Source organism: Prionailurus bengalensis, chromosome B3 (assembly GCF_016509475.1).
Source record: "Prionailurus bengalensis isolate Pbe53 chromosome B3, Fcat_Pben_1.1_paternal_pri, whole genome shotgun sequence".
In the NCBI taxonomy this organism is placed as follows: Eukaryota; Metazoa; Chordata; class Mammalia; order Carnivora; family Felidae; genus Prionailurus; species Prionailurus bengalensis.
This window is the reverse complement of record NC_057355.1, coordinates 74,948,053-74,972,995: the sequence shown is the minus strand read 5'-3', so window position 1 is coordinate 74,972,995 and position 24,943 is coordinate 74,948,053. Positions and strand designations below refer to the sequence as shown.

General features: G+C 52.0%; 1 protein-coding gene across 2 annotated transcripts; it reads left to right on the top strand.

Moving 5' to 3' along the window:
* The first annotated feature begins 1,490 nt into the window (after nucleotides 1-1,490).
* Nucleotides 1,491-16,455, top strand: TGM1 (transglutaminase 1). 2 transcript variants are annotated; one of them, XM_043555910.1, is made up of 15 exons: nucleotides 1,491-2,296; nucleotides 2,910-3,239; nucleotides 3,367-3,555; nucleotides 4,536-4,784; nucleotides 5,165-5,283; nucleotides 5,391-5,498; nucleotides 5,951-6,125; nucleotides 6,507-6,645; nucleotides 6,778-6,881; nucleotides 9,744-9,832; nucleotides 10,376-10,529; nucleotides 10,637-10,918; nucleotides 11,042-11,202; nucleotides 11,576-11,712; nucleotides 16,052-16,455. In XM_043555910.1, exons 2-15 carry the CDS (start codon nucleotides 2,912-2,914, stop codon nucleotides 16,278-16,280), a joined length of 2,463 nt encoding a protein of 820 aa, XP_043411845.1. In that variant the 5' UTR covers nucleotides 1,491-2,296; nucleotides 2,910-2,911; the 3' UTR covers nucleotides 16,281-16,455. The 2 variants fall into 2 exon arrangements, with proteins under 2 accessions (XP_043411845.1, XP_043411844.1); XM_043555909.1 differs by having other exon boundaries at nucleotides 1,493-2,235.
* The last annotated feature ends 8,488 nt before the right edge of the window (nucleotides 16,456-24,943 follow it).

Genomic DNA, 24,943 nt, shown 5'->3' with positions numbered 1-24,943 from the left:
TGGTTGGGGCTGGGCTACAAAGCAGCCATAAGTCGCCAACTAGAAGGACTCATAAAAGTTTCTCCCATGACTCCTGCCCTTTCCAGATGCCCTCTGTGCCCCGGCTCATTCACTACAGCTGAGAGGGCTGTTCCCACGAGGAGCTGGTCAGGGTGCCTTTGCTCCGCCCTCTGGTGACTATAGTATCGATCCTCATGAGTAGCATTCTGCGGTTGAACAGCCCTCGAAAGTACTATATCTCAGCTGACCCTCACAAGTGCTTAGGGATGAGATGGTGAGGCCCACTGTACTGATGAGGAAACCACCAAAGCTGTCTCTGCACCTTGGTCTGGGATTCTGCTTGTGTCCGTTCTTCTGTATTGATATGGGATGATAGGTCAAGACTGGCCTCAGCTCCCGAGGTACCGAACTGGGTATCTGTTCCCATGGTGCCCTGCTTTACACACCCCTTGTCCTGACTTTAGAGCCCCAAGGCACTTGAGCCTCCTAGAGGGAGGAGAGGGGAGCGGCTCAGGGGTTAGGGCACTGAGTCAAATCTGGCTAGGTGGGGAAGAAGACCAAAACAAAAGAGAGAGTGACAAGGTACTTTTCTGGTTCCCTGGGAAATGTTCACACACATCCGGTCCCTTAGGGCCCTGCCCCTTCCCATGTTCATGGTGATACATACAGCCCCTCAACAAAGCCCTTTGGCTGACCTGCCTGCCTGGGATTTTGATTTTTACTTGTGTGTCCTTTGCGGGTGTTAGAGGTGGGGACAGACCCTCTGCCAGGTCAGGGGTTTGGAGCTAGACAGGGAAAGGTCACTGTGGGTGTGGAGAGCTCCCTGCCAGGTCCTGGAGTCTCAGTCCCCATTCCCCAAGGCCCCTCCCTGCCTGATGCATCACCAAGTTCAGCCTCTCCTCTAGTCGGTTTCCATGTGTCTTCTTGCCAACCCTGTTTTCACTGTCTTCTCTTCAGTGGCCTATGGGCAGAGCAAGGACAACAGCAGGATGGAGGGAAGAGACCCCAAGAAATGGCCCCAACCTTCCTAAAGAACTTTCAGGAGAGCCTCCCAGAGATGTCTGACCTCCTCTTTGCCTTAGGGTTCCCTCAGTGGCATCCCTGGTGTTCCTCCAGTGCCAGGGTGGAGTTGGGATACACACAGGGCAGGTGCCTGGAGCCGGTTGGTCAGGATTTCTGGGAAGAATTCCAAGTTGGAGAATCCTGGACTCCAGCTGACCAGCCACCCCTCTCTGAGAGAAAAGGGGTAGTCTGCAGCCTGGGGAGAGGGCCTCACTTCCCACCTGAGCCTCAGAGTGAGGGCCCAAACCTTCCTCAAGCTCCCAGGCTGGGGGCAGAAAACAAGAAATTGCTCCTACTCTGACCCTCACTCCCCACCCCATCCCCCCGCCCCTGCCAATCCCAAGCTTGTAGGGACACAGGAAGCTGGGGGCAGTTCATTCATGCCAAGGGTTGTGAAGCAGCTGGAGGAAGAAGGAAGGACAGATGGGTGGGGGGGATCAGAGGATCTGGTAGAGCCGGCAGGTCAGGGGCTGGCTGGTGGAGCCAGTCTGAGGGCCTGGCTGCTGATGTCACCAGTCTGCAGCTTCGGATCCCAGGACCTCCCTGGGCAGGACCAGGCCCATGGGCCAGTTTCACAGGGCTGAGCCTGGCCCAGGCTGTACCAGACCCTGGCGGAGGCAGAGGGACCCAGGGTCTTATGGGAGCAGAGGCAGGCAATGTGAGCTTGGGAACAGGGGGCCCGCTGCCTAGGGGCTTGGGTGAAGGGACACTCTGCCCCACAGCTGTGGGGTCTTCTCACCCAGGAGAGGGGGCCCCTTGTGCACTGGTCTGGCAGGAACCAGCCTGGAGTGGGGTCTGTCCGTGGGGGCAGTCTCACAAGGCCTTCCACTTTCACCACAGCTTTGAATCCTGACAGACCCCGGCCCCGCCCCGCTTTGGTTCATTTCCACAGTTCCTCGAAAGGGGAAAGGGGATGCGGCCAGGTCTCCTTTCCCGCCCCTACCTCTGGAGACAGCCCCCAGAGGCCCGGCCTCTTCCCCACAGTGAGGGGATGAAGCAATCAGGCTTCCCCTTCCCTGCAGCTTGGCTCCGCCCTCCCCCCTCATAAACCACTTACCTGCCCATCCCACACCTTCCACTCGTGCCTCCTCGACCGTCCTGGGTCCCAGCGGTCCCAACCTGTCCCAGCCCGGCTGCCGGACTCAGCCCTGCTGTCGCCACCACAGCCGCCAGGTGAGGCTCTGGCAGGCCCCGGCAAGGTGAGGTGTGGGCCAGCCGGAGCCTGCCAGCCCAGGTCAGGCTGCCCCCGACGCCCAGGCTCCGCGCCCCAGGGACGTCGGGCTCCTAAACCCGCAGCACCCGCCACTCCGTGTGGGTGTTTGACCTAACGTGGGAATGCCAAGGACCCCAAATCCTGCATATCACCTGCCCATCTCCTACAAGGAGCCTTGGGTGGGGGATCTCTGCCAAGAATGGGTTCTAGAGGCAGGCAGCTTCATGGACCTCTAGGCAGAGTAGCTGGCAGGTGGGAGGGAGCGGGTTTTGGGGATGGTCTGTGCCCTGGGTCCCGAGGCTGTGACAAGTGTCTACTCATTTCTGGGATGGGCCCTTAAGAGCAGGTTTCTCAGTGGGTCATCTAGTTTGGTGAATGTGGCTGTGGGGGTAAGAGGGGAAAGATTTCTCTGCAGTGTGGGAAGTTTCTCTAGGTGAGTCTGAAGGGAGTCTTTGGGGAGGGTCCCTGGATGGGTCTGGGGGAATCTCTGGGGCAAGATCAGATCATCTCAGTTATCTGGTTGGGCTCTCCAACCAGCTCTCCAGATGGAGGGCTTCTGGGTGGGCCAGCTGGGGCGTTCTGAGTACAGGAAGTCTGAGTGGGTGATAAGAGCCTCCCTACCTCTTCCACACAGGCATGATGGACGGTCCTCGTTCAGATGTGGGCCGCTGGGGCGGGAACCCTTGGCAGCCCCCCACCACACCTTCTCCAGAGCCGGAGCCGGAGCCGGACAGACGATCTCGTCGAGGAGGCCGTTCCTTCTGGGCTCGCTGCTGCGGCTGCTGCTCATGCCGAAATGAAACAGATGCTGACTGGGGACCTGAGCCCCACGGAGACCGAGGGTCTGGCAGGGGTCGAGGGTCCAGCTCTGGGGGTCGAAGACCAGACTCCCGGGGCTCAGATTCCCGCCGGCCTGGCTCCCGGGCCAGTGGTGTGAACGCAGCTGGAGACGGCACCATCAGAGGTGAGGCTCTCCTAGCCACCTTATCTGAGAGCTGAAAGGCCTTAATGGGGCCTGAGACTCATCCTGACATCTCTGGGGGCCTGGGCTTCCCATGGGGCCTCGCTGACCCAGAGCTGTGGCCTTGCAGAGGGCATGCTGGTGGTGACCGGTGTGGATCTGCTGAGTTCACGCTCGGACCAGAATCGCCGAGAGCACCACACAGATGAGTTTGAGTACGACGAGCTGATTTTACGCCGTGGGCAGCCTTTCGACATGGTCCTCCACCTCTCTCGGCCCTATGAGTCCTCTGATCATGTTGCCCTGGAGCTGCTTATCGGTCAGTGGGGCCTGCAGTGGGGAGGGTGAAAGCCCAAGAATTGGGGAGTGCTGGCTAGCAGGGCCTCCAGCCCTGGTATTAGGATCAGAGGGACATCTGTAAGCTCCTACCCTCACCCCACTTCTCACCTCTGCCAGACAAGACAGGTGCAAGCACAGGAGTGTGTCTCAGGGAGGGTCTTGGTGTCCCATGTTCCTAAGCTCACCCTCTTCAGGGCTCCTGGGGCGTCTGTCTCAAAATACTTTCTCTTCAGGTGCTTGCTTTAGCTACTCCTTCATTGCTGCTGCCTCTGTGTGTCTTTCTTTCTGGGTCTGTTCTCCTTCCCCAGGGTGTGGCTGGCTCTCTCCTCTCTGTCCAACTCTGTCTCTCTGTCCCCATGACCCAGGGCAGGTGCCTTTCTCACCGCGTTGCTTAGTGGCCGTTGACTGCCCAGGCTGGTGATTATGCTGCTGCCGGGGGCGGGCGACTCCTCATACCCTTTGATTAAGGCCTAGCCGTGCCCACCCCAGCCTCTAATTTCCCAGGTACCCCCACCACTGCCACCAGGGATGTTCAAGGCTCTGGAAGCTTCAGCCCCAGGGGGTAGGCAGGGTTGGCCTTCAGGATCTGGGCTGCCCTTTCACCAGGGGGTAAGGGGCATCCGGACCCAGCCAGGGCAGCTCTGCCCCTCCAGCCCAGGCACTGGGACAGGCAGGCAGGCAGACGGTGGCAGTGGCCTTGTCTCTTCTACCCACCTCTGAGTTCAGGGTCAGGGGAACAGGTTTGGGATGTTGGACTGCTCTGCCCTGGCATGTGGGCAAGCATCGGGTGGGGACAGAGCTGCTTTCAGAGTCTGTCACAGACTAAGGTGATGGCCCAACTCAGGGACACACACACACCGATGTGTGTCATACACATTCTGGGTTGGGCTGGGAGAAGTCCAAGGCTCTATCTCCCCTCAGAGAAGCCTCACCAGCTAATTGCTGCTTCTCCTGCTCCAGGAAACAGCCCCGAGGTGGGGAAGGGCACGCACGTGATCATCCCAGTGGGGAAGGGGGGCAGCGGAGGCTGGAAAGCCCAGGTGACCAAGGCCAGTGGGCAGAATCTGGACCTACGTGTCCACACCTCCCCCAACGCCATCATCGGCAAGTTTCAATTCACGGTCCGCACACGTTCAGAGGCTGGCGAGTTCCTGTTGCCTTTTGACCCCCACAACGAGATCTACATCCTCTTCAATCCATGGTGTCCAGGTGAGCCTGCTGGAGTCAGGAGCAGGGCGTGGACAGGAAGGAGGGGGGCTCAGAGCTCCCCTTCCTCGAATCTGGCTAGGTGCCTATGTGCCTAGTAGAAGCCGGCCTTCTATTGTTCAGGTGAGGGGACCTAGCTCCGGTGTAGAATGGTGGCCACCCAAGGTCACATGGCCTCACCTCTCCAGGGCCCTGGTTACAGCCACCTTCCTCCCACCATTTCTGTCATGCTCCCTCTGACCTTCCAGGGAGAAGTGCTGTCGGGCTAGGGGTGTCCCCAACTCCTGCTCTGTGTACAGGAGTCCTCTAGAGTTGGCCCAGGGGCAGGTGGGGCCCAGGGAGGGGTCTAGAGGGGACCAGGCATATGTGTTTTGGGGACACAGAGGACATCGTGTACGTGGAGCATGAGGATTGGCGACAGGAGTACGTGCTTAATGAATCCGGGAGAATTTACTATGGGACTGAAGCGCAGATTGGCGAGCGGACCTGGAACTATGGGCAGGTATGGCTGGCCAGGGCCATGTGCACTTGGGGAAGTAAGAGGCAGGTGGGGTGGGGTGAGGAAGCGCGTGCTGACCTAAGGGTCACCTCTGCCCTCCCTCCCTCCAGTTTGACCATGGAGTGCTGGATGCCTGCCTGTACATCCTAGACAGGCGGGGCATGCCATATGGAGGCCGCGGGGACCCGGTCAGTGTCTCCCGGGTCATCTCTGCCATGGTGAGCACCCGCACGTCTCTGAGTGCTATGACGTGTCTGCCTCCTGCCTCCCACCTTCCCTGCCCCCTGCTCCTGCCCTTTCTGATTTCTCCAGGAACTCAGCCCTGTCCTGCCCTTGCAAAGGGTATTGTAGGAGGGGTCTCACTCTCTCTCTTCTCCTTGCCTGGCCCCACCCTACCCTTTCTGGCTTCTGTCCCAGCTCTTGTGGAATGTAGGGCCAAACCCAAAACTTGGCACACCCAGGATTCACATTACTGTGTCAGATCCGGCAGTGGGGGGGTAGGGAGTGGAGGGGGGGGCAGATGTCTTTGGGAGGCCTGGGCGGGGCTCAGGTTGGCTACATTCTGAGGCATTTAGGGGTAAGGGGTGGTGGCAGGGGCAGGGCTGGGGACTACATGGAAGGCCCTGAGCCTCTCCCTCAACTCCACCCAACTCCATCCTGTCCTGGGCAGGTGAACTCCTTGGATGACAATGGGGTCCTGATTGGAAACTGGTCTGGTGATTACTCCCGAGGCACCAACCCATCAGCTTGGGTGGGCAGCGTGGAGATCCTACTCAGCTACCTACGCACAGGCTATTCCGTCCCCTATGGCCAGTGCTGGGTCTTCGCCGGTGTGACCACAACAGGTAGTGGAGGGACTGGGACAGGAGCTGCCTGGGCCCTACAAGGAAGAGGGAAGGAAACCAGAACCCCACCCAGCAGTGGCTACAGTACAGGGACAGGTGGGGGGGTGGATGGTAGGCTGACCTTAATTAGCATTAATTAGTGTTAACTACCTAGGGAGGCCTAGGGGAGAGGAGGGAGAAGCACTGGGCAGGGACAAGGCCAGGCAGGTGGCCTGGCTTCCTCTAACCCCCAACGCTCCCTGGCCCAAAGGCCTCCTGAGCCCTGACCCAGCTTGGCAACCCAGTAGCCCTTGTCCCCCTGCTATTCCTCACGTGATACCTCACCTGTCCACCACCCCACTCCTACCGGGGCTCTGACCTCTAACCCTGGCTCCTCCATAGTGCTGCGTTGCTTGGGCCTGGCTACCCGCACTGTCACCAATTTCAACTCGGCACATGACACAGACACATCCCTCACCATGGACATCTACTTTGACGAGAATATGAAGCCTCTCGAGCACCTGAACCATGATTCTGTTTGGTGAGGCTGGGGCCAGGGCTGGGCTGCCCATCCTTGGTGACCAAGGGATGGTGACCAAGACTTGGACACTGAGGGCACAGGGAGGCCCTGGGCAGGCTGCTCAGACCCAGCCCTCCCTCCGTGTCCATCCAGGAACTTCCACGTGTGGAACGACTGCTGGATGAAGAGGCCAGATCTTCCCTCTGGCTTTGGTGGGTGGCAGGTGGTGGATGCCACACCCCAGGAAACCAGCAGCGGTGAGATGGGCCCCACCTGGCTCCTGTGCCCCCCTTGGCCCCATCCCCATCTCTCAACCTGGGTAACAAGCCCCAAGTGTCAGCACCATCTGGGCGGTAGAACCTGGCCCTTTAACCCCCATGTTTCTTTTCTTCTTCTTCTTCTTTTTTTTTTTAGAGATGTTACACATTCAGTTTATTTTCTTGAAGTTTATTATAGACCCCAGTGTTTCTTTAAACAGGCTCACCAATGGGATCACTGTCCAGCCTTTCACTATTTTTGCCTTTCCGCATAACTCTCTATTTGCCTAAATCTTCTTTATTTACAATGACTAATATATTCAGATGGCTCAAAAGGCAAAAGATGTAGGAAAATTTGGTGAGAGCTTTTCCTCCCTAGCACACCTGCTCTTCTCCTTTGCTCTTTTACTTACACATCCTGGGGGTAATTAATCGAAGGACCATTTTATTTATCTATCTTTTTTAAGTTAAAAAAGGTCATTATCATAAGTAGTACATGTTTGGAAGTTGGGGGGAAGTACAGAATTGAATAAGATAAAATATAAAATTTCCCTATTCTCTCTCAGGATGTTTCTGGTTTTATTTATTTCTTTCTTTTTTTAAATATTTATTTATTTATTTATTTATTTATTTATTTATTTATTTATATGTTTATTTTGGGGGGAGAGAGAGACAGAGTGTGAGTGAGGGAGGGACAAGAGAGAGGGGACACAGAATCCAAAGCAGGCTTCAGGCTCTGAGCTGTCAGCACAGAGCCCAACGTGGGGCTCGAACCCACTAATTGGGGGATCATGAATGACCTGAGCTGAAATTGGATGCATAACTGACTAAGCCACCCAGATGCCCCTAAATGCTTATTTATTTTTGAGAGAGAGAGAAGCAGGGAGGGGCAGGGAGAGAGGGAGAGAGAGTCCCAAGCAGGCTCTGCTCTATCAGCCCAGAGCCTGACACAGGGCTTAAAACTCACAAACAGTGAGATCATGACCTGAGCTGAAATCAAGAGTCAGACACTTAATTGACTGAGGCACCTAGACGTCCCCGTTTTGTTTTGTTTGAGTAAATGTCTAGGTCCCACCCCAGACCTGACATTTCAGACATTCCAGGGATAGATGTACTTATTTATTTATTTATTTATTTATTTATTTATTTATTTATTTATTTATTTTGAGAGAGAGTATGAGCAGGGGAAGGGCAGAGAGAGAGAGAGAGAGAGAGAGAGAGAGAGAGAGAGAGAATCCCAAGCAGGCTCCATACTGTCAGCACAGAGCTCAATGCAGGGCTTGAACTCATGAACTGGAAGATTACGACCTGTGCCAAACTCAAGAGTTGGACACTTAACCCAGTGAGCCACACCCAGGCGCCCCTAGATCTACATTTTTGAAAGCTCCCTTGGTGACGCTGAAGATGAGCTGGGTTTAGGACCACTGCAGGCCCTTGTGGGACACATGAGAAGGGGTGGCCCAGAGAGGTAGAGTGACTTTCTCCAGGGCAAGGGGCATCAGGTTAGCAGCAGAGTCTCACCAGGCCTTGACTCCCTTTATGCATTCTGACTTTCACCAAGTTCTTCTCTTGTCTGTTCTGTTGCTCGTTATGAGTTGTGTGTACAGGATGGAAAATGCCAGAGTTCGGATAGGTCAGAGGAAGAAACTAGGCCCCATAACCGAGCCCTAAGAGATCATCACTGATGGCATGACCTGCTGATGTCTTTTCCACAGCACACACATTCCCTCGAACACCAGACCTGCTGTACGCGCTGTTCTCAAACAGCTGTCCACTTCCACCTTTACATTCCAGCACCAGGCAGCTGGCCTGCCCCTCCTGCTGCCTTCCTCCCCACCTCTCCCTTCCTCACCCCACGCCAGATAGCCCTTGCCTCGCCTGCATTCCTCCCTCTCAATCATGTCTGTGAACGGTGCCCCCTGCCTTGTGCAGCCAGGCACTGCCCATGATGCTGGAACGGCCTGGCCCGGGATACTGGGGGATCTGAGCTCCTGTCCCCACTCTGGGAAGTAACGGGGTGGACAGCAGGCAGGGGTTCTGAGGCCAGCCAGACCCAGGTCTGATTCTAGCTTGATCACTTCTCTATAATATGGGGATAATATATACCAGATGGGGTTGTTGAGGGAATTAAGTGAGATCATCATATATCAGAGAGGATAGCAGCATGCCTGGAACAGAGTAGCTCTTCAGTAAATAGTAGCTTCTTCCATTCTTTCTTTGTCTGACTGTCTTGCAGATCTTGACATCTATTTGGCTTCCCTGAGCCTATGTCCCTATCTGTAAAAGGAAACCATAGTTAGGTGTTTTCTAAGAATCTTTCCTGTTGGGTGGCCCTCACTTCCTGTTTTGTGCCCTCTCTTGTCAAGCCTTTTCCTTGTCAGCCCATCTCCTCCAGAAAACCCTCCAAGCATGCCAAGAGAAGAATCTATTTCCCACCAGCTCCCCTCTCACCTCCCCACAGAGAGGACACACTGCAGGCTGTAGAGCTGAGGGTTTGTTCTGGATCTTTCTGGAATGGTGGCTGCTTTCCCAGCCAGTAAACAGAGTTACCCTGGGGTCTGGGTTTGTCTTGATGCAGGATGGGTTTCCTGACTTCTAGGGGTCACAGTTGATATCCAGCTTCGCCCAGTAGAGGAAAGATGTGTTGATAACTTGGTTATCAAGGCCGGCTTGTCCCGCGTTTGGCCTCACCCTTGTTGACTGAAGCCAAATGGAACTGTGCTTTTCTTTGTGTTCCTTCCCTGGGTTGGACCAGGTGGCAGCTGACCTAAGGCACCAGGGTTTGGGTGGGTGGGCCTCTCCCTAGGATCAGAGGATCCCCTCAGCCTCCTGGGATCTCTCACCTCTGTCCTGGTCCCCTAGGCATCTTCTGCTGCGGCCCCTGCTCTGTGGAGTCCATCAAGAATGGCCTGGTATACATGAAATACGACACGCCCTTCATTTTTGCCGAGGTGAGGACTGTGTTCCAGGTGCCTTCTTGGGTGGTCTGGAGAGACCAGAGCACAAGTGTCAGGCCTCGGTTCTCTGGTCCTGACTTCACCGCTGACCGAGTAGCTGTGTGACCTTGGGAAAGTCACTCATTTAGAGTCTAGGTTTCCTCAACTGTAAAAGGGTGATAATAATGGCCGCTGTGCTTCCTGTACTCAGGATCAAAAGAAATAATGGGTATGAATCTGCTTTATAAGTCATAAAGTCCGTGAATGAGCATAAGGGATTACTGTTATTAATGCCAGAATGCACTGCAAGGAGCCTCCCAACTTCTTCCCTTCTCTCTGGCCTCATCTGGCTCAGCTTGGAAAGTCTCCCAGGTTGGCTGTGCCAGGAAGTTCCTAACCCTTGGATCCAGCTCTCCCTGCAGCTCCTAGGTTCAGGGGAAGGCAGTGGGTGGAGGGGGGGGGTCAGTGGTGGGGGAGGGGGGAGCAGAGGGTCAGGCCCAGCCTCAGACCCTCTGGTTATCTCATTCTTGGCTCACACCCCCCACAATCCCCCAACAGGTCAACAGTGACAAAGTTTACTGGCAGCGACAGGATGATGGCAGCTTTAAGATCGTGTATGTGGAAGAGAAGGCCATTGGTACGCTCATCATAACAAAGGCCATTGGATCCAACATGCGAGATGATGTCACCCACATTTATAAACACCCAGAAGGTACCGTTCTCCGAACCTGGCCAGCTCTGGCCCACACCAAGGGTTCCCACTGAGCACTTGCCCGCTCCGGCAGTGGCTGTAACCTCACCCTTACCCTCAACCCTCAGGCTCGGAAGCAGAGCGGAAGGCAGTGGAGACAGCAGCCGCCCATGGCAGCAAACCCAACGTGTACTCCACGCGTGACTCAGCAGAGGATGTGGCGATGCAGGTGGAGGCACAGGACGCGGTGATGGGGCAGGACCTGACCGTCTGCGTGGTGCTGACCAATCGCAGCAGCAGCCGCCGCACCGTGAAGCTGCACCTCTACCTCTCGGTCACCTTCTACACCGGTGTCACCGGGTCTGTCTTCAAGGAGAGCAAGAAAGAAGTGGTGCTGGCGCCAGGGGCCTGTGAGTGCTCCTTTCCCACCCTGCCCCGCTGATGGCCAGGCACCCCGGGCTGTGGACATGGAGGCCCCAGGAGGCCATGTCTGGGCGAGCGGGCCTAGGTGACACCTTGCCTCTTCTCCCCAGCGGACCGTGTGTCCATGCCCGTGGCCTACAAGGAATACCGGCCCCACCTCGTAGATCAGGGGTCCATGCTGCTCAACGTCTCGGGCCACGTCAAGGAGAACGGGCAGGTGCTGGCCAAGCAGCACACCTTCCGTCTGCGCACCCCTGACCTTTCTCTCACCGTGAGTGCAGCCTGCCGGGCTGGGCACGAGGGATGCCCTGGGGCTGAGGGAAGTCGGAGGGGGAGGGGAGAGGACGCTAAGCCTGGCCACCAGTTCCGGAGAAGGTCAGGGACTGGCTGTGGGCTCTTGGGTCCCAATGTCCTCCCCTGTAAAATCAGATCTCCTATTCCCAATCCTGCAGATGCTTCAGTGGGGGAGTGGGTGGGAGTTTCTTCTCTGGCATCCGCGGAGCCCCATTCTTCTCCGGGGTGCCCATGTGGGACTTGGGGGGAGGTTTTGATTCTGGAATTTTCCCCTCTCTGGTGGAGTGTATGATTCCCTTGTATTTGGCCAGGGTCTCTGATGCGGAGGGGGGTGTCTCTTTTTCTCTTAGTTGTTGGGGGCAGCCGTGGTTGGTCAGGAGTGCGAAGTACAGATTGTCTTCAAGAACCCGCTGCCTATAACCCTCACCAATGTCGTCTTCCGGCTTGAGGGCTCCGGGCTACAGAGACCCAAGATCCTCAATGTGGGGTGAGTCTGGCCTCTCCCCGCCCCCACCCCTGCCCTTTTCTGCTCTCCCAGACTGCCAGGGGTCCCACATTGCTTCCTGTCTTGGGTCAGGACAGTAGTCAGTCAGGACCCAACACAGCAGCCTGGAGCCAGCCAGCAAGGCCTTCTAACTTAGTTCAGTGGGAGCAGCATTTAAGACCCGCCATGTGCCTAGTGCGGGGCCTGTCCTTCCTCACTGTCCCGCTGCGGAACCAACACTTCACCTAGGAATCCGTAGCAGCTCATCACTAACATGCGCCCGCCACTCAGGAATTGACCAGGCACTTCAGGATTATTATCCCATTTGCAGACCACAAAAAACCCTTTAAAGTACATTAGAGAGCATCGTATGATTAAAAGCAAAGCTTTGGGATCCTGAAAACTTAGGCTCAAGTCTCAGCTCCAACATTCACTAGCTATGTGCCCTTGGGCAAGTGACTTATCTTCTTTAAGCCTGTTTTCTCAGCTGGAAAGTGGGGATAGCAACCATCCCTGGCTCCAAGGGCGGTTGTGAGAATTCGGTGAGCTATGCACATAAAGCATCTGGTGTTGGGCTTGGCACAACGTGAGCCTCTGTTGGTAGTTCTTACTTTGATTATTGCTACCGTCACCTCCGCTTTATGACAGGGAAGCTGGTGGCCGTGTCTCATGAGGTCTCCCAGCCCGTAAGGGGCAGACTCTGCTCTTCCCACCATGGCCCACCCAACACGCAGGCTCTCAGGCCTGTGGCTTCGTTTGTGCCAGGAGGGCTCGAGCAGCGGTTCCCAAGGAGAGGGCCCTGTCCCGTAGGTCCTCTGCCAGCCCACCTGGGCCTCACCCCGGGCTCAGAGAGGCTCTGCACCCAGGGAGGGCACACCCAGCGCTTGTGTGCCTAGGCCTGGGCTGTCATCTCTGACACAGAGCCACACATGCTGCTGTGACCCTCCCTGGAATAGCACAGAGGGAAAGCAGAGAAGGCCAGAGGCTGGCTGACCTTTAAGATCAGACTTCTGGTGACGGGGGCAGGTGTTTTCCTCTTTTGACAAAGAGTGCCTGAGGGAAAGGGATGGCCCCTGTGGAGGGGTTGGGTGGGGGAAGCAGAGGGTCCCTGCCCGCCCTGCCTCTTCCTTCCCCGGACATATAGCAGACTCCGCCCAGTGGTGGCTCCCGCTTTTGCCAATAGGTCAAAGCTGAAAGGTTGCTATCCTGAGCCTTGCCCCACCTTGACCCTGCGTGACGTGATATGCCACAAAGGAGTGCCTTCCCCATTTCACCTTGCAAGAGTGTCCAGCAGCTTAGACTGTGCACCTTGGGGCTCCCAGTGAGCTCACTCTTGTGGCCATCTCTCACCTGCAGATGACGAGGGTTTCCCCTGTTCAGAGGGCTCCCCGGAGCTGGACTGTCCTCAGCAACTCCACCACATCTTTGATTCTTGCCCCTGCCTGGGAGTAAAAAGAGGACCCCTGTGCTGAGCATGGGGAGATCCAGCCCCGCTCTGTAGCTGTGGGGCTTGTGTGACACCCCCATCCCCCCCCACCCCCCTCCCCCCACCCCCCACCTTAAAGGCCCTAGTCTTCTCTCCAGTAAATGAGAAGGTTGGATGATGGTTTCTCAAGGGAGGTCCTCCTTAGACATTCTGTGGCTCTTCTCTGCTGCAAGCCCAGGCGGGGGTCTACAGAGCAATTGAGAAGGGGGAAGTCCCTGGGCTGTTGGTTCAGATATATTAGATTCCAAGATAGATATTACTTTGCTCTCGTTTGCACATCAAAGGCTGTGGTATGGAAACCCCATTAAGCATAGGTGTGCCACCCAGTGGGGTGACTGGCCACTTAATAAACATTCCAAACTTACTCCTCCAGATGGCTGTTGTCACTCACCGCCAAGCCAGTCACCAGGGGAGGCTGAAGTCTATTCCAAACCCTTCTGGGGAATTTGCTCCACAGCCTGAATCATATTCTCTAGAATGTCCTTAAGGGTGGCCTTCTGGGGTAGACTTGACTTTGGAGAAACAGCCTGAAGCCATTCAAAGCTAAGACTAATTAAGAAGGTAGGTGGAAAAGGTGGGTAGTGTGCCCTTTTCCATCAGAAATGAGGTTCGGCTGTGAGGGAGGAACAGGATGCACCCGGCGCGTGTCAGGGAGAGGGAGAGAAAGACAGACGTGGTGTACGTGTGGTTTTCCGTGGCTCTGAAGACAAATCTGAGAGGAGTTTTTAAATTCGTTTCAAGGCTTGATAACGTGATTGAACCAATCCATAAGTGAAGCACGATGCTCATTTGGATGTCTAATTTCTGGTGTCCTTGTCAGAGAGCTGGTTTCATTACCTGCACTGTTTCAGGCCCATTCCAGCTGTAGCAGCTGATGCGCTCAACTTCAACCAGCAGACCTGGGTGTGTCAGGTCTTGCCTGACACTGAGGCCGGGGCTGGGAGAGATCTTGACATTCCTAGCTGGAAGCTGAAAAGCAATTTCTCTTAGAAATAACGTTTACAAGTAAAGGCTGTATTCCGATCTAGTACAGTTCAATTCTAGTATGAATTAAGTACAGTGTTGAAGGCTAACCTGAGCCTAAACAGCTTGAAGTTTGTATCTCTGGAAAAATGGGCATGAGTTAAAAATGCAAATTTGTAACTGGCCACAGTATAGCCTACCTGTTAAGTTATAGACTTAATGTCTAGTTATATATTATAATAAGTCTAGAAATTAGGTCTGTAACTTAATGGGGAGACCATCTATATCTCCCTGCCTTCCACTTATTCCCTCCTTTGTGGAGCTTAGAGTCACCTTCAAGGCCATCTGATTCCACCCCCTCATTTTATATTCATTCCCATTTTACAGACCAAAAAGTGAGAGTCAGAAGTTTAATAATTTGTCCTAAACCACACAGCTAACAGCGGTAGAAGAAAGAGTCCAATGTGGTCCAGGGCAGCCCTTTGGAAGCAGGCTCCAAGCTAAATGTTTTGCCCCAAGGAGAGCCCATCTTTGAAGTTGGGGTGTTGGCTCTTTCCCTTAGAAGACTGAGATGTCTGCACAAAGTCCGGCTCCAGAGTGGATCCCCCAAGGCAGGCTTGGATTGAAGAGGGGGCCAGAGGCAAGGGTTCAGGCAGAGGCAGGAAAGGACAGATGCTAACAGGCACAAGCAGGTGTGATAGAAATGCAATCGTGTTCAGTGTATACAGTGCACAGGCCGATTACTGCAGGAGCTCAGAGCAGGACAAGGTTCACTTCCCTGAGGGCAGGAGGTGCTCAAGGGGTGGTGTGAGCTGGGCCTGGAGCCAGCCCAGGAGCAAAGCATGAAAACAGAGGTGAGTTCGGGGAGGGGAAGGAGCTCATTGTTGGGGCTGGTGGGCAGGAGGAATGGTGGGGGATGATGAGGCCTTGCAGGCGGGGCTGAGTCAGAGTGAGCCTGCATGTCGGGTTAGGGAGCTGCCGTCTCATCCCAGAAGCACCGAGGAAGCCAGACCCTTGACGGATTCAGTTCACCTCCAAGTGACTAGAAACTAGAGTGGGAAAATAAGATAGGACATTAGGAGGCAAGGAGGCCAGTTGGAAGGCTAGTGAAATTGTGATTCCCAGAGGGAGGGTCTGGGACTAAATTTCCAGAGGTCCATGGAGAAGGGGGGAAATGACGACACCATAGTATGTATGTGTGCACATGTACACATGTATCTCTCTCTCTCTCTCTCTCTCTCTCACACACACACACACACACACACACACACACACATACAGTTGTCCCTTTAAAGATGCCAATTGTGTATTCTTGGGAAGGACTTTCCTTTTTCTCTGAGATAACATCTTTCCAGTGTTTGGAGGTATTAAAGATGCTCCTTCCTCTTTGGTAAGGTGATTATATTGCAGAGGCTGATTAATTATCTTCCACTTTCTTTCTTGGCAAAACTGAAATTATTTGGCAACACTGCGTTGAGCCCCGGTCTCATTTTAAAGTTTCCTTGGTCCTGGAACCCCCAGATGAGATGGGGCGGCTGGTCTGGTTAGGGCAGGAGCATTGGCGATGGAGAGGTGGGGGACACAACATGCAGTCTTTGTCCAGGTGTTTGTGGCGGTGGGGAGGGAGGGATGGATCCCTGGATGACAGATGACGGGAAGATTTCCAGCTCAGGCAGCTCGGTGGGTGGCCACTGACCTGGCTATGCAGAGGCGAGGGCAAGGAGGCCTTGGGGCTCCGGCTTCATCCCGGCCACTGGTGTGGCGATTCCAGCTGAGTCCAGAAATGCCCAAAGGGCTCCACCTTCTGCTCCTTCCTTCCTGGCAGCCCCAACAGTCCTTCCTCCCCACTCCACCCCCAGTCACCCAGGTCCATGACTCTATCTTTGCCCATAGGGACATTGGGGGCAACGAGACAGTGACGCTGCACCAGAAGTTTGTGCCTGTGCGACCAGGCCCCCGCCAGCTCATCGCCAGCTTGGACAGCCCCCAGCTCTCCCAGGTGCATGGTGTCATCCAGGTGGACGTGGCTCCGGCCCCTGGGAGCGGAGGCTTCTTCTCAGATGCTGGAGGCGACAGTCACTCAGGGGAGACCATCCCTATGGCATCTCGAGGTGGAGCTTAACCCCTGGCCAGGAGCAATGGGACTGGAGTCAGAGGAGCAAGGACATTGCCTCGCAGGGACCCAGCGCAGAGCTGCTCTCCGTAGGTTCAGGTTGGGAGGCCGGGGCACCTGGGAAGGGGGCCGCTCTTCACTCGCACTGGGCAGCACAGATGCTAATAAACTGTTTTTTAATGAACCGTTTTTAATGAAACCGTTCTGTCCATCTACCAGTTTGTCTGTCCCTGCTGCCAGCTCAGCAGCTCTTGAGATAGGGCCTGCTTGGCGTCAGGACGACCTTGAACATTTGACTGGTCTTTCCCCACTCCAGGATGCTTCTAACTGACCAAAAACCCTTCTGAAGGCCCCCGGAGTGAGGCGGGACTGCCTCCCTTCCATGGCACCCACAGTGGGTGAGAAGGATCGAAGTGTCCTCTTGTAGGCACACGTTTGAGGTAGAATTAGGCTGGAGTCCTCTCTGAGCAGCAAAAACCACTTTCCAATATTTGTTTTCAAATGTGTTTGGCTAAGAATATTTATAAAAGCAACACATGTTCAATGTTGAGAATTCAGAAGACACGGAAAACTGTAAAGGAGAAAAGAACAATAAGCTTCAACTACCACCAGGTACAGAAAACAGACAGCCGTTAACATTGTGTTTCATATGCCGATCCCCCCTCACCCCCCACACGGTGTAACCTGTGGTGAGCATTTTCTCACAGCATTAAATAATCTTTGAAACCATCATGTTTACAGACTGGGCAGTAGTCTTGACTTCCAGGCCATCCTCCTGGTCCTCCTGAAGCCCCTGCTCAGCCTTGGGGTGTCAGAGTGACTCAGGCCTCCAGCCAGGCGCTCCCCCAACCAGCTACACTCTGCCTAGGTGAGTCCTGCCAGTCATGTGGTCTTAAGGACCACTGGCTCCCCAAATTGCATCTGTTTTCCTTGAACTTTAAACTCCCTTATCTATTGCCTTCTTAGCGTGTCTGCTGGAGACTCACAGATGCCCCCCATGTACTGTCTGAGATCAAACTCCTGACCTCCTCCAGCATATCCCACAGCCTCCCCATATCAGTAAATGGCAACTCCATCTTTCCAAGTTTCATGGGCCCCAAAGCATGAAGTCACTCTTGGCTTCTTTCCTTCTCTCATATCCCACTTCTGGTCTATCAGCCAGTCTTTTAATGTTATTCTCTCTGTCTCTCTCCTTTTTTTTTAATGTTTACTTATATTTGAGAGAAAGAGAGCACGAGCAGAGGAGGGGCAGAGAGAGGGAGACACAGAATCAAAAGCAGGCTCCAGGCTCTGAGCTGTCAGCACAGAGCCCAATGTGGGGCTCAAACTCACCAACCGTGAGATCGTGACCTGAGCTGAAGCCGGACGCTTGACTGACTGAGCCACCCAGGCGCCCCTCCCAGCAAGTCTTGATGGTCTGTCTCCCATATACAGATGTCCAGAGTCTGACCACCCATCACCTCTTCAGCTCCCAGAACTCCCTTCATCTCTCACCTGGATTGTTGCCCCAGTCTCCTAATCATTTCCCCCACTTCCGTTCGTGCCCTCTGATACTCTGCTGTGCAGAATGGGTGGGTGAATCCAATCGTGTCAGTCCTCTGCTCAAAACCTTTGCGGGGGCGGGGGGTGGAACCTGGGTAGCTCAGTCAGTTAAGCGTCTGACTCTTGATTTTAGCTCAGGTCATGATCTCAAGGTTTGTGAGACCCATCCCCGTGTTGGGCTCTGTGCTAACAGCGTAGAGCCTGCTTGGAATTCTATCTCCCTCTCTCTGCCCCTCTCCCGCACTGGCACTCTCTCTCAAAATAAATAAACATTAAAAACAAACAAAACCCAACAACCTTCTACAGGCCTGGCCCCTGACTTTCCTTCTGGAAGAACACTGCCCCCAGGTTGCAAGCCCAGTCCCCTCCTGTTATTCAGGCCTCAGCTCACAGGTCCATCTCCAGGGAGCTCTTCCCTGACCTTCAATCTAATTTGTTTTCCTGCCCCCTGGTCTCTTTAGCATATCACCCAATTTTATTTCATGTCCTGCCAAGCACTTCTTGGCATTAGCATGTTTGTTTATTTATTAAATTGTCTCTTTTCTCTGAAATGTGAGTTTAGTAAGAACTGAAACTTTATCTGTCTGGTTCACACCCCTGTCCCAGGACTTATAACAGGGCCAATCACAGGACTGCACAAGAGATATTTGCTCCTTGCCATTTAAAAGCACAACTTGCCATTAATAATAATAATAATAATAATAATAATAATAAAAGGGGGCTCCTGGGTGGCTCAGTCTGTTGAGCATCTGACTTCAGTTGTCTGTTGAGCATCTGACTTCAGTTCAGGTCGTGATCTCACAGTTCATGACTTTGAGCCCCACACTGGGCTCTGTGCTGACAAGGTCAGAGCCTGGAACCTGCTTTGGATTCTGTGTCTCCCTCTCTGTCTCTGTTCCCCTCCAGCCTGCGCTCTGTCTCTCAAAAATAAACATTAAAAAAAAAGTTTTTTATGTTTATTTATGTTTGAGAGAAAGAGAGAGTATGTGTGTGTGTGAGCAAGGGGAGGAGCAGAGAGAGAAGGAGACACAGAATCCAAAGCAGGCTGTAGGCTCTGAGCTGTCAGCACAGACCCCAGTGCAGGACTCCAACCCACAAACCAGAACATCATGATGTGAGCTGAAGTTGGATGCTTAACCCACCGAGACACCCAGGCACCACCCCCCTCCAAAAAAAAATTTTTTTTAAAGTAACAACTTGCAAGATGTAATCTTTAATTGTTCCTTGAATTTATGGAGCAAACTCCAGTGGTATCCCTACATTTTTAATAACAAATGAACAAACACTGTCTACCATAGAATGCCATGATTTATTTGATTAATCCCTCCTTGCTGGAAATTTCAGTCTTCCCAATGTTCTTCTCTTACATGCAGAGCTGGGATAAATATCCTTGTACAAGTGCATGTATCTTTGTGCTCATTTTTTATTTCCCTAAAATAACTTCTTAAAGTGAGAGTTATTGGGGGAAAGGGATTGAGCATCTGTAAGGTGGTGGAAACCTTTTTTTAATTGGTTTCCAGAAAGAACAGCAACACAATAGTATCTCTTTTTATTGAACACCTGGCCAGCTTAAGATTTCTAACAACTTTGTAACTTGCTTCACATTTGTTCATTTTACCCTGGTCCCCTGTGGTTTGTTAGAGCTGAAACATACTTGAAATCCTCAAAAAGGAAAACACAAACACAAAAAAAGGGGGAGGGCCAGCTGTTCTCCAAACACTTGGGGGAAGGAAGCGTACATACATGCCGAGGTCCTACGTGAGTTAAGTTTAAATTGGGTGCTTGATAGGGGCATCTCCTTTAATTCTGTGGAGTTAGGCATTAGAATCCCTAGTGTCTTGGCTTACTGTGCTCTGGCCCTGGGCCTTTAGCTCTCCTCCACTGGAATGTAAGTCCCTGAGGACAGGGACCACCTCTCTCTTACTTATGGGAGATTCACACAGTCTGTGACATGCGCAGGTGCTCCATAAATATCTGTCGAATGGAGGATGAACTAAATTTGACAGTGATGGGGAGTCTGAGGGCTTGGGGGAGCAGTGGAGGATTGTGTTTTGGAGCATTTGTCGGAAGAATGCATGGTGCATGACTGGACCAGCTCTAGAAAAGCAAGATCAGTGGGCACCTGGGGAGCTGAGTAATAACCATCAGTACAGACTCCTACTGAGACTGTACCTCAGAAAATTGTACTAGGGAACCCTGTTTCCTGCTACTTTATATTCATTTATATGATTATTTCCTTGACATCATCCTCTGTATTACAGAGTGTCTTGTTTCGTTTTTAAATAACAAGAAGGTGTTATGAGTCTTGGTTTTACAAAATCCACTATAGTTGCCCTCTTAGTTGGTGCCTCAGCACCGATGAGGCAGGTCATTGTCTTGGAGTCTTTGTGACCTGTTTGGGTTCTCCTGGGACACCTGGTATACAAAGCTGATCACTAGGGAGGAGGTGGATTCTTTGCATCAGTAACCCAGTGTAAAGAACCAGTATTCTCTTTAATTCCTTCTGCCCTAACATTTACAGCTGGAAACATTAATGTGGACTGTGGTAGCTTCAACTGAGGCCTAAAATCAGGGGAGGGGACCATCCCAGGCTTGGAGAACCAGGCTTGATATCAGGGTCCCTGAATCCCAGCTGAGTGGGTTTGATTTGGCAAGGCTGATGGCTAATGCTAGAAGCTCCTACAGCCCCCTGGCCCAGGGAGCAAAGCCCAGACCTCGGTGTTGAAGCCTGAGAGTACATGTACCAACCTCTGTACTTGATTTTGTAAGAGGCCATTGAGGAGATAGAAGTATGGCAGACCCTGTGGACAGCAGGGCTCTCCCCAGATAAACGTGGAGGCTAGAAGGCTGGGCCTTTTGGACGGAGTGCTTGGAAAATTCTAAAAGAAGTAAAAACACCAAAAGGAAGATTTTATTTTCTGGATAGTAAGCCAGGTGGAGCTAATTACAAATACAAAAGCAAAAATTTACAAGATGTGACTTATAAATGTTTCCCAGATTTATGGATAAGACCATAATGGTTGCTCTTCTTCCCTCCCTCCCTCCCTTCTTACCTTTTTCTTTCTTTTCTGTTAAAGCTTATTTATTTATTTTGAGAGAGAGGGAGAGAGAGAGAATCCCAAGCAGGCTCCCTGCTGTCAGCACAAGCCTGACACGGGGCTCGAATCTCACAAACCGTGAGATCATGACCTGAGATGAAATCAAGAGAGGCTTTAACTGACTGAGCCACCCAGTTGCCCCTGCACTTTTATTCTATTTTTAAATGTTTATTTATTTATTTTGAGAAAGAGAGATAGAGAGCAAGCAGGGGAGGGAGACAGAGAATCCCAAGCAGGCTCTGTGGCTGTCAGTTCAGAGCCCGACTTGGGGGCTCGAACTCACAAACTGTGAGATCATGACCTGAGCCAAAACCAAGAGTCACTTAACTGACTGTGAGCTACCCAGACACCCCTGAACTTTATTTAAAATAAAGTTATTTTTTTTAAATAATGGCTACCCTCAACTGTTCTAAGGTCTACCCTGAAAAGGGAATGTTTGTCCACATTTGGACCCGAGTTTTACAGGCGACGTTGACTGGCAGGGTCCAGCCATGGTGGTGGCTAATGGACCCATTCCTTCACTTATTAAACAAACATTTAATGATGTGTGTCAAGCAATTAACTAAGTGGTGGCGCACAGGACAACCCTAGTTCTTGCCCTGTGGAGCTTGCAGTCTGAGAAAGAAACAGATTAACTGAGTAACTGCATGAGACAAAGTAAGTAGCTCTGAAGTTTATAATAAAGGCATGTGACCTAGCCTGGTTGTGGTGGTTAGGAAAGCTTTCCCTAAATAGGTGACCCTGGACCATATTTAGGCAGAAAGGGAAGGGAGATCACTACAGACAAAAGGAATAGCCTCTGCAAAGATCCTGTGGTGGGAGGGAGTCTGGAAGAGTAAGCAAGACTCAAAGAAGGATAATGTGGCCAAGGCAGAGGAGCAAAGGGCAGAGTGGAGGAGGTGGAGTTGAGGAGTTGAGGGGCGCAGGGCCATACAAGGCGCCTCATAGGTCAGATTCAGGATCTTTGTCTTCCCTGGAGCAGTAAGAAACCTTTGAAAGCTTTAAGGAATTGGAGATGACATGGCCAGATTGTGTTTTGAACAGATTACTCTGCTTGTAGTGTCAAGAATAGATTGGAGCAGGGTTAGTGTGGAAGCAGAGAAACAGACTGGAAGGCAACTCTAGTTGTTTATGCTAGAGATGGTAGTTTGGGCCAGCGTGGTGGTGCTGGAGACAGAGTGGAAAGCTTGCAGGAGTCCCTAGGAGATCGAATTTACACGACTTGGGGAAGGATGGGATGTAGCTGCGTGGAGGGTGGAGAGGAGCAGTAATAATAAAACCCCCGGGTTTCAGGTTTGTGGAAGAGGACCAACTGAGTGCCATCCACTGATACAGGGACAGGTGTCCCTCATCAGAGACAGGAAACTGCAGGGGAAGTTGAGGTTCGGAGATACAGAGTCAATACCCTTTGTATAGCTCTCTTCTACCTGGAAATTTTCCTTCAGGTGACTTGGAAGATTTGGTTTTGGTTTGAATGAAACTGTTCCCTTACCCCAGGGTTCTTTGAGCATAGTCTCTAGACCACTTATATTAGAATCAACTGAGACATTAATCAAGAATTCAGATTTCTGGGTGCCAGCATAAACCTCATGAACCCGAATCCCTGGAGCAGAGGCCAAGAAGTCTGTATTTTAACAAGATCACTAAGAGGTTGACTCCTATGCACGGTAAGGACTGAGAACAATCACCTTCTCTTTTTCTTCTCTGCTGTACTGTTCTCCCTGCCCACACCCTTCTGGGGCCAGCAGTAGCCATGAGACCATGTGCCCAAAGTTCTCAGTTCTGACCACTTGTCTTCTTGAACCTTCAAATTTAAGAAGACTTGTAAGACAAGGGGTTTTCTAAGGCAGTAAAAGAGAAGGCTAAAAAAGGAGCTGTTTGTATTAGCTGTAAACATACAAACAAGGTGCTGTATGTACAAGAAAGAAACAAGGTCTTCCCTCAAGAGGCTCCCACCCAGTGGGGGTGACGGACATGTAAACATTCAGAATACAATGCATATGTAGTACTTACTATGAGCCGGGCACTGTTTCCTTTTTCTTTTCTTTTCTTTTTTAATTGTTTTTTTGTTTAACGTTTATTTTTGAGAGACAGAGAGAGACAGTGTGAGTGGGGGAAAGGCAGACAGAGAGGGAAACACAGAACCCGAAGCAGGCTCCAGACTCCGAGTTGTCAGCACAGAGCCCGATGTGGGGCTCAAACCCACAGAGAGATCATGACCTGAGCTAAAGCCGGGCGCTTAACTGACTGATCCACCCAGGCGCCCCAAGGAACTGTTTCGAGTGCTTTATATTTACTAATTTATTTAATCCTTACAACAACCTTCCAAGATAGGTTCTGTGTGACAATGGTGGTGATAAAAAGATGTATTGAGGATCCCAAGAAGAGAACTATGATGGGCTTCATGGAGGTGGATGAACCACAAAAGATGAGAAAAAGTGAAGTCCAAGAGGCATGGAGGACAGAGGAATCATCCAGTATGCACCATGCACAGAAATGTAAGACAACACGGTATATTTGGAAAATGAAAACAATTTGATGAAGTCTGGCATATAGGTGCATAAGGGCAAAGTGGCAAGGAGTATGGGTGAAGAGAAGTTTGGCCAGATCATTAAAAATCCTTTTGCCATATTTCAGAGCTTGGGCTTTCTTTTGAATGTAAGAGAGGGCTTTCAGTTAGGAATGATATGATCAGTTTTGCATTTCACAAGATTCATGATGAAAGCAACGTGGAAAAGAAATAAGAACGGAGTTGGACTGAAGATGAGAGGTTGGTGAGAGACAGGAAAACTTGAAATAGGAAAGAGGGAGTGAGAATGAAAATGGGGGTGTGTTGGAAGTTTCCATAGGAAGTAGAACTGATTAGACTTGATGATGGATTGGATGTGGAGAGGAGGGAGGAATGAGTTAAGGGCTATGGTCTGGGTTTCTAACCCACAGGTGAGGAGAGGTGCCCTGCACAGAAATATAAAGCCCAGGAGGAAGAGTAGAATTTAAAAGGGAAGATAATGTCCAGTGTTCTGTCCAGAAATCTCTGTGGATCACCTCAGCAGAATGACATTGGGTGGCTCAAGGAGGGATCCTGCAGGTACTACTTCTAAGAGAGGAGATGGTCCAAGACAAGGGTAGTTCCACTAAATCCTTACAATGTAGTCAGGGAAGGTAATTCATTCAACCAACTTTTTTTTTTTTAAGAAAAAATGTTAATGTTTATTTATTTTTGAGAGAAAGAGAGTGTGACGGGGAAGGGGCAGAGAGAGAGAGAGACAGATCCCAAGCAGGCTCCGTGCTGACAGCAGAGAGCCCAATATGGGGCTGGAACTCACAAACTGTGAGATTATGACCTGAGCAGAAGTCAGACGCTTAAAGGAATGAGCCACCCAGGTGCATCTCATTCAACCAACATTTAAAGAATACAACCTGTGTGCCGGGTTCTGTACTTGGTGATGAAAATAAAGGAGAGGCACCAGGAAGAGTGACAAGGAGACACACAAGTAAGTCGATCACATTGAGGGGCTGACTGGAGTAAGCCAACAACAGAAATCCGAAAAAGGAAAACTAATTTTTCATTTATTTTAAAATTACAGCGTACAAAAAAAAAAAAAAAAAAAAGATATCAAACACAGAAAAGCACAGTCTGACCATCCAGAGAAAACCAAGTTAACAACCTGATGTATCTTTTCAAACTTTGTTCAGTATTTTATTTTTTAAAGACGGGCGCCCTCTCCTGTTTTGTGAAAGAAACAGTCGAATTTTTACTGGAGGTGGCTCGTCGCCGGGAAGGCTTTGCTGACGCTGCTTTGAGGCCAGGATTTGAAGAATCGTATTTCAATGGAGAAGACGACGGGGAAGGGCAAGGCATGATCCTCGCTTTCCACACAACCAAGCCACGCCTTAGCGAAGGACGTGACTTTGTACGCTCCGCGAAGATCGGCGGGGGTCCGGAGAGCCACGATCGGCTGTGGCACCGGACGGAGATAGCGGGGGCGGAAGGGACGCCCTATCTGTTGGGGCGTGGCCTTATGACGCGAT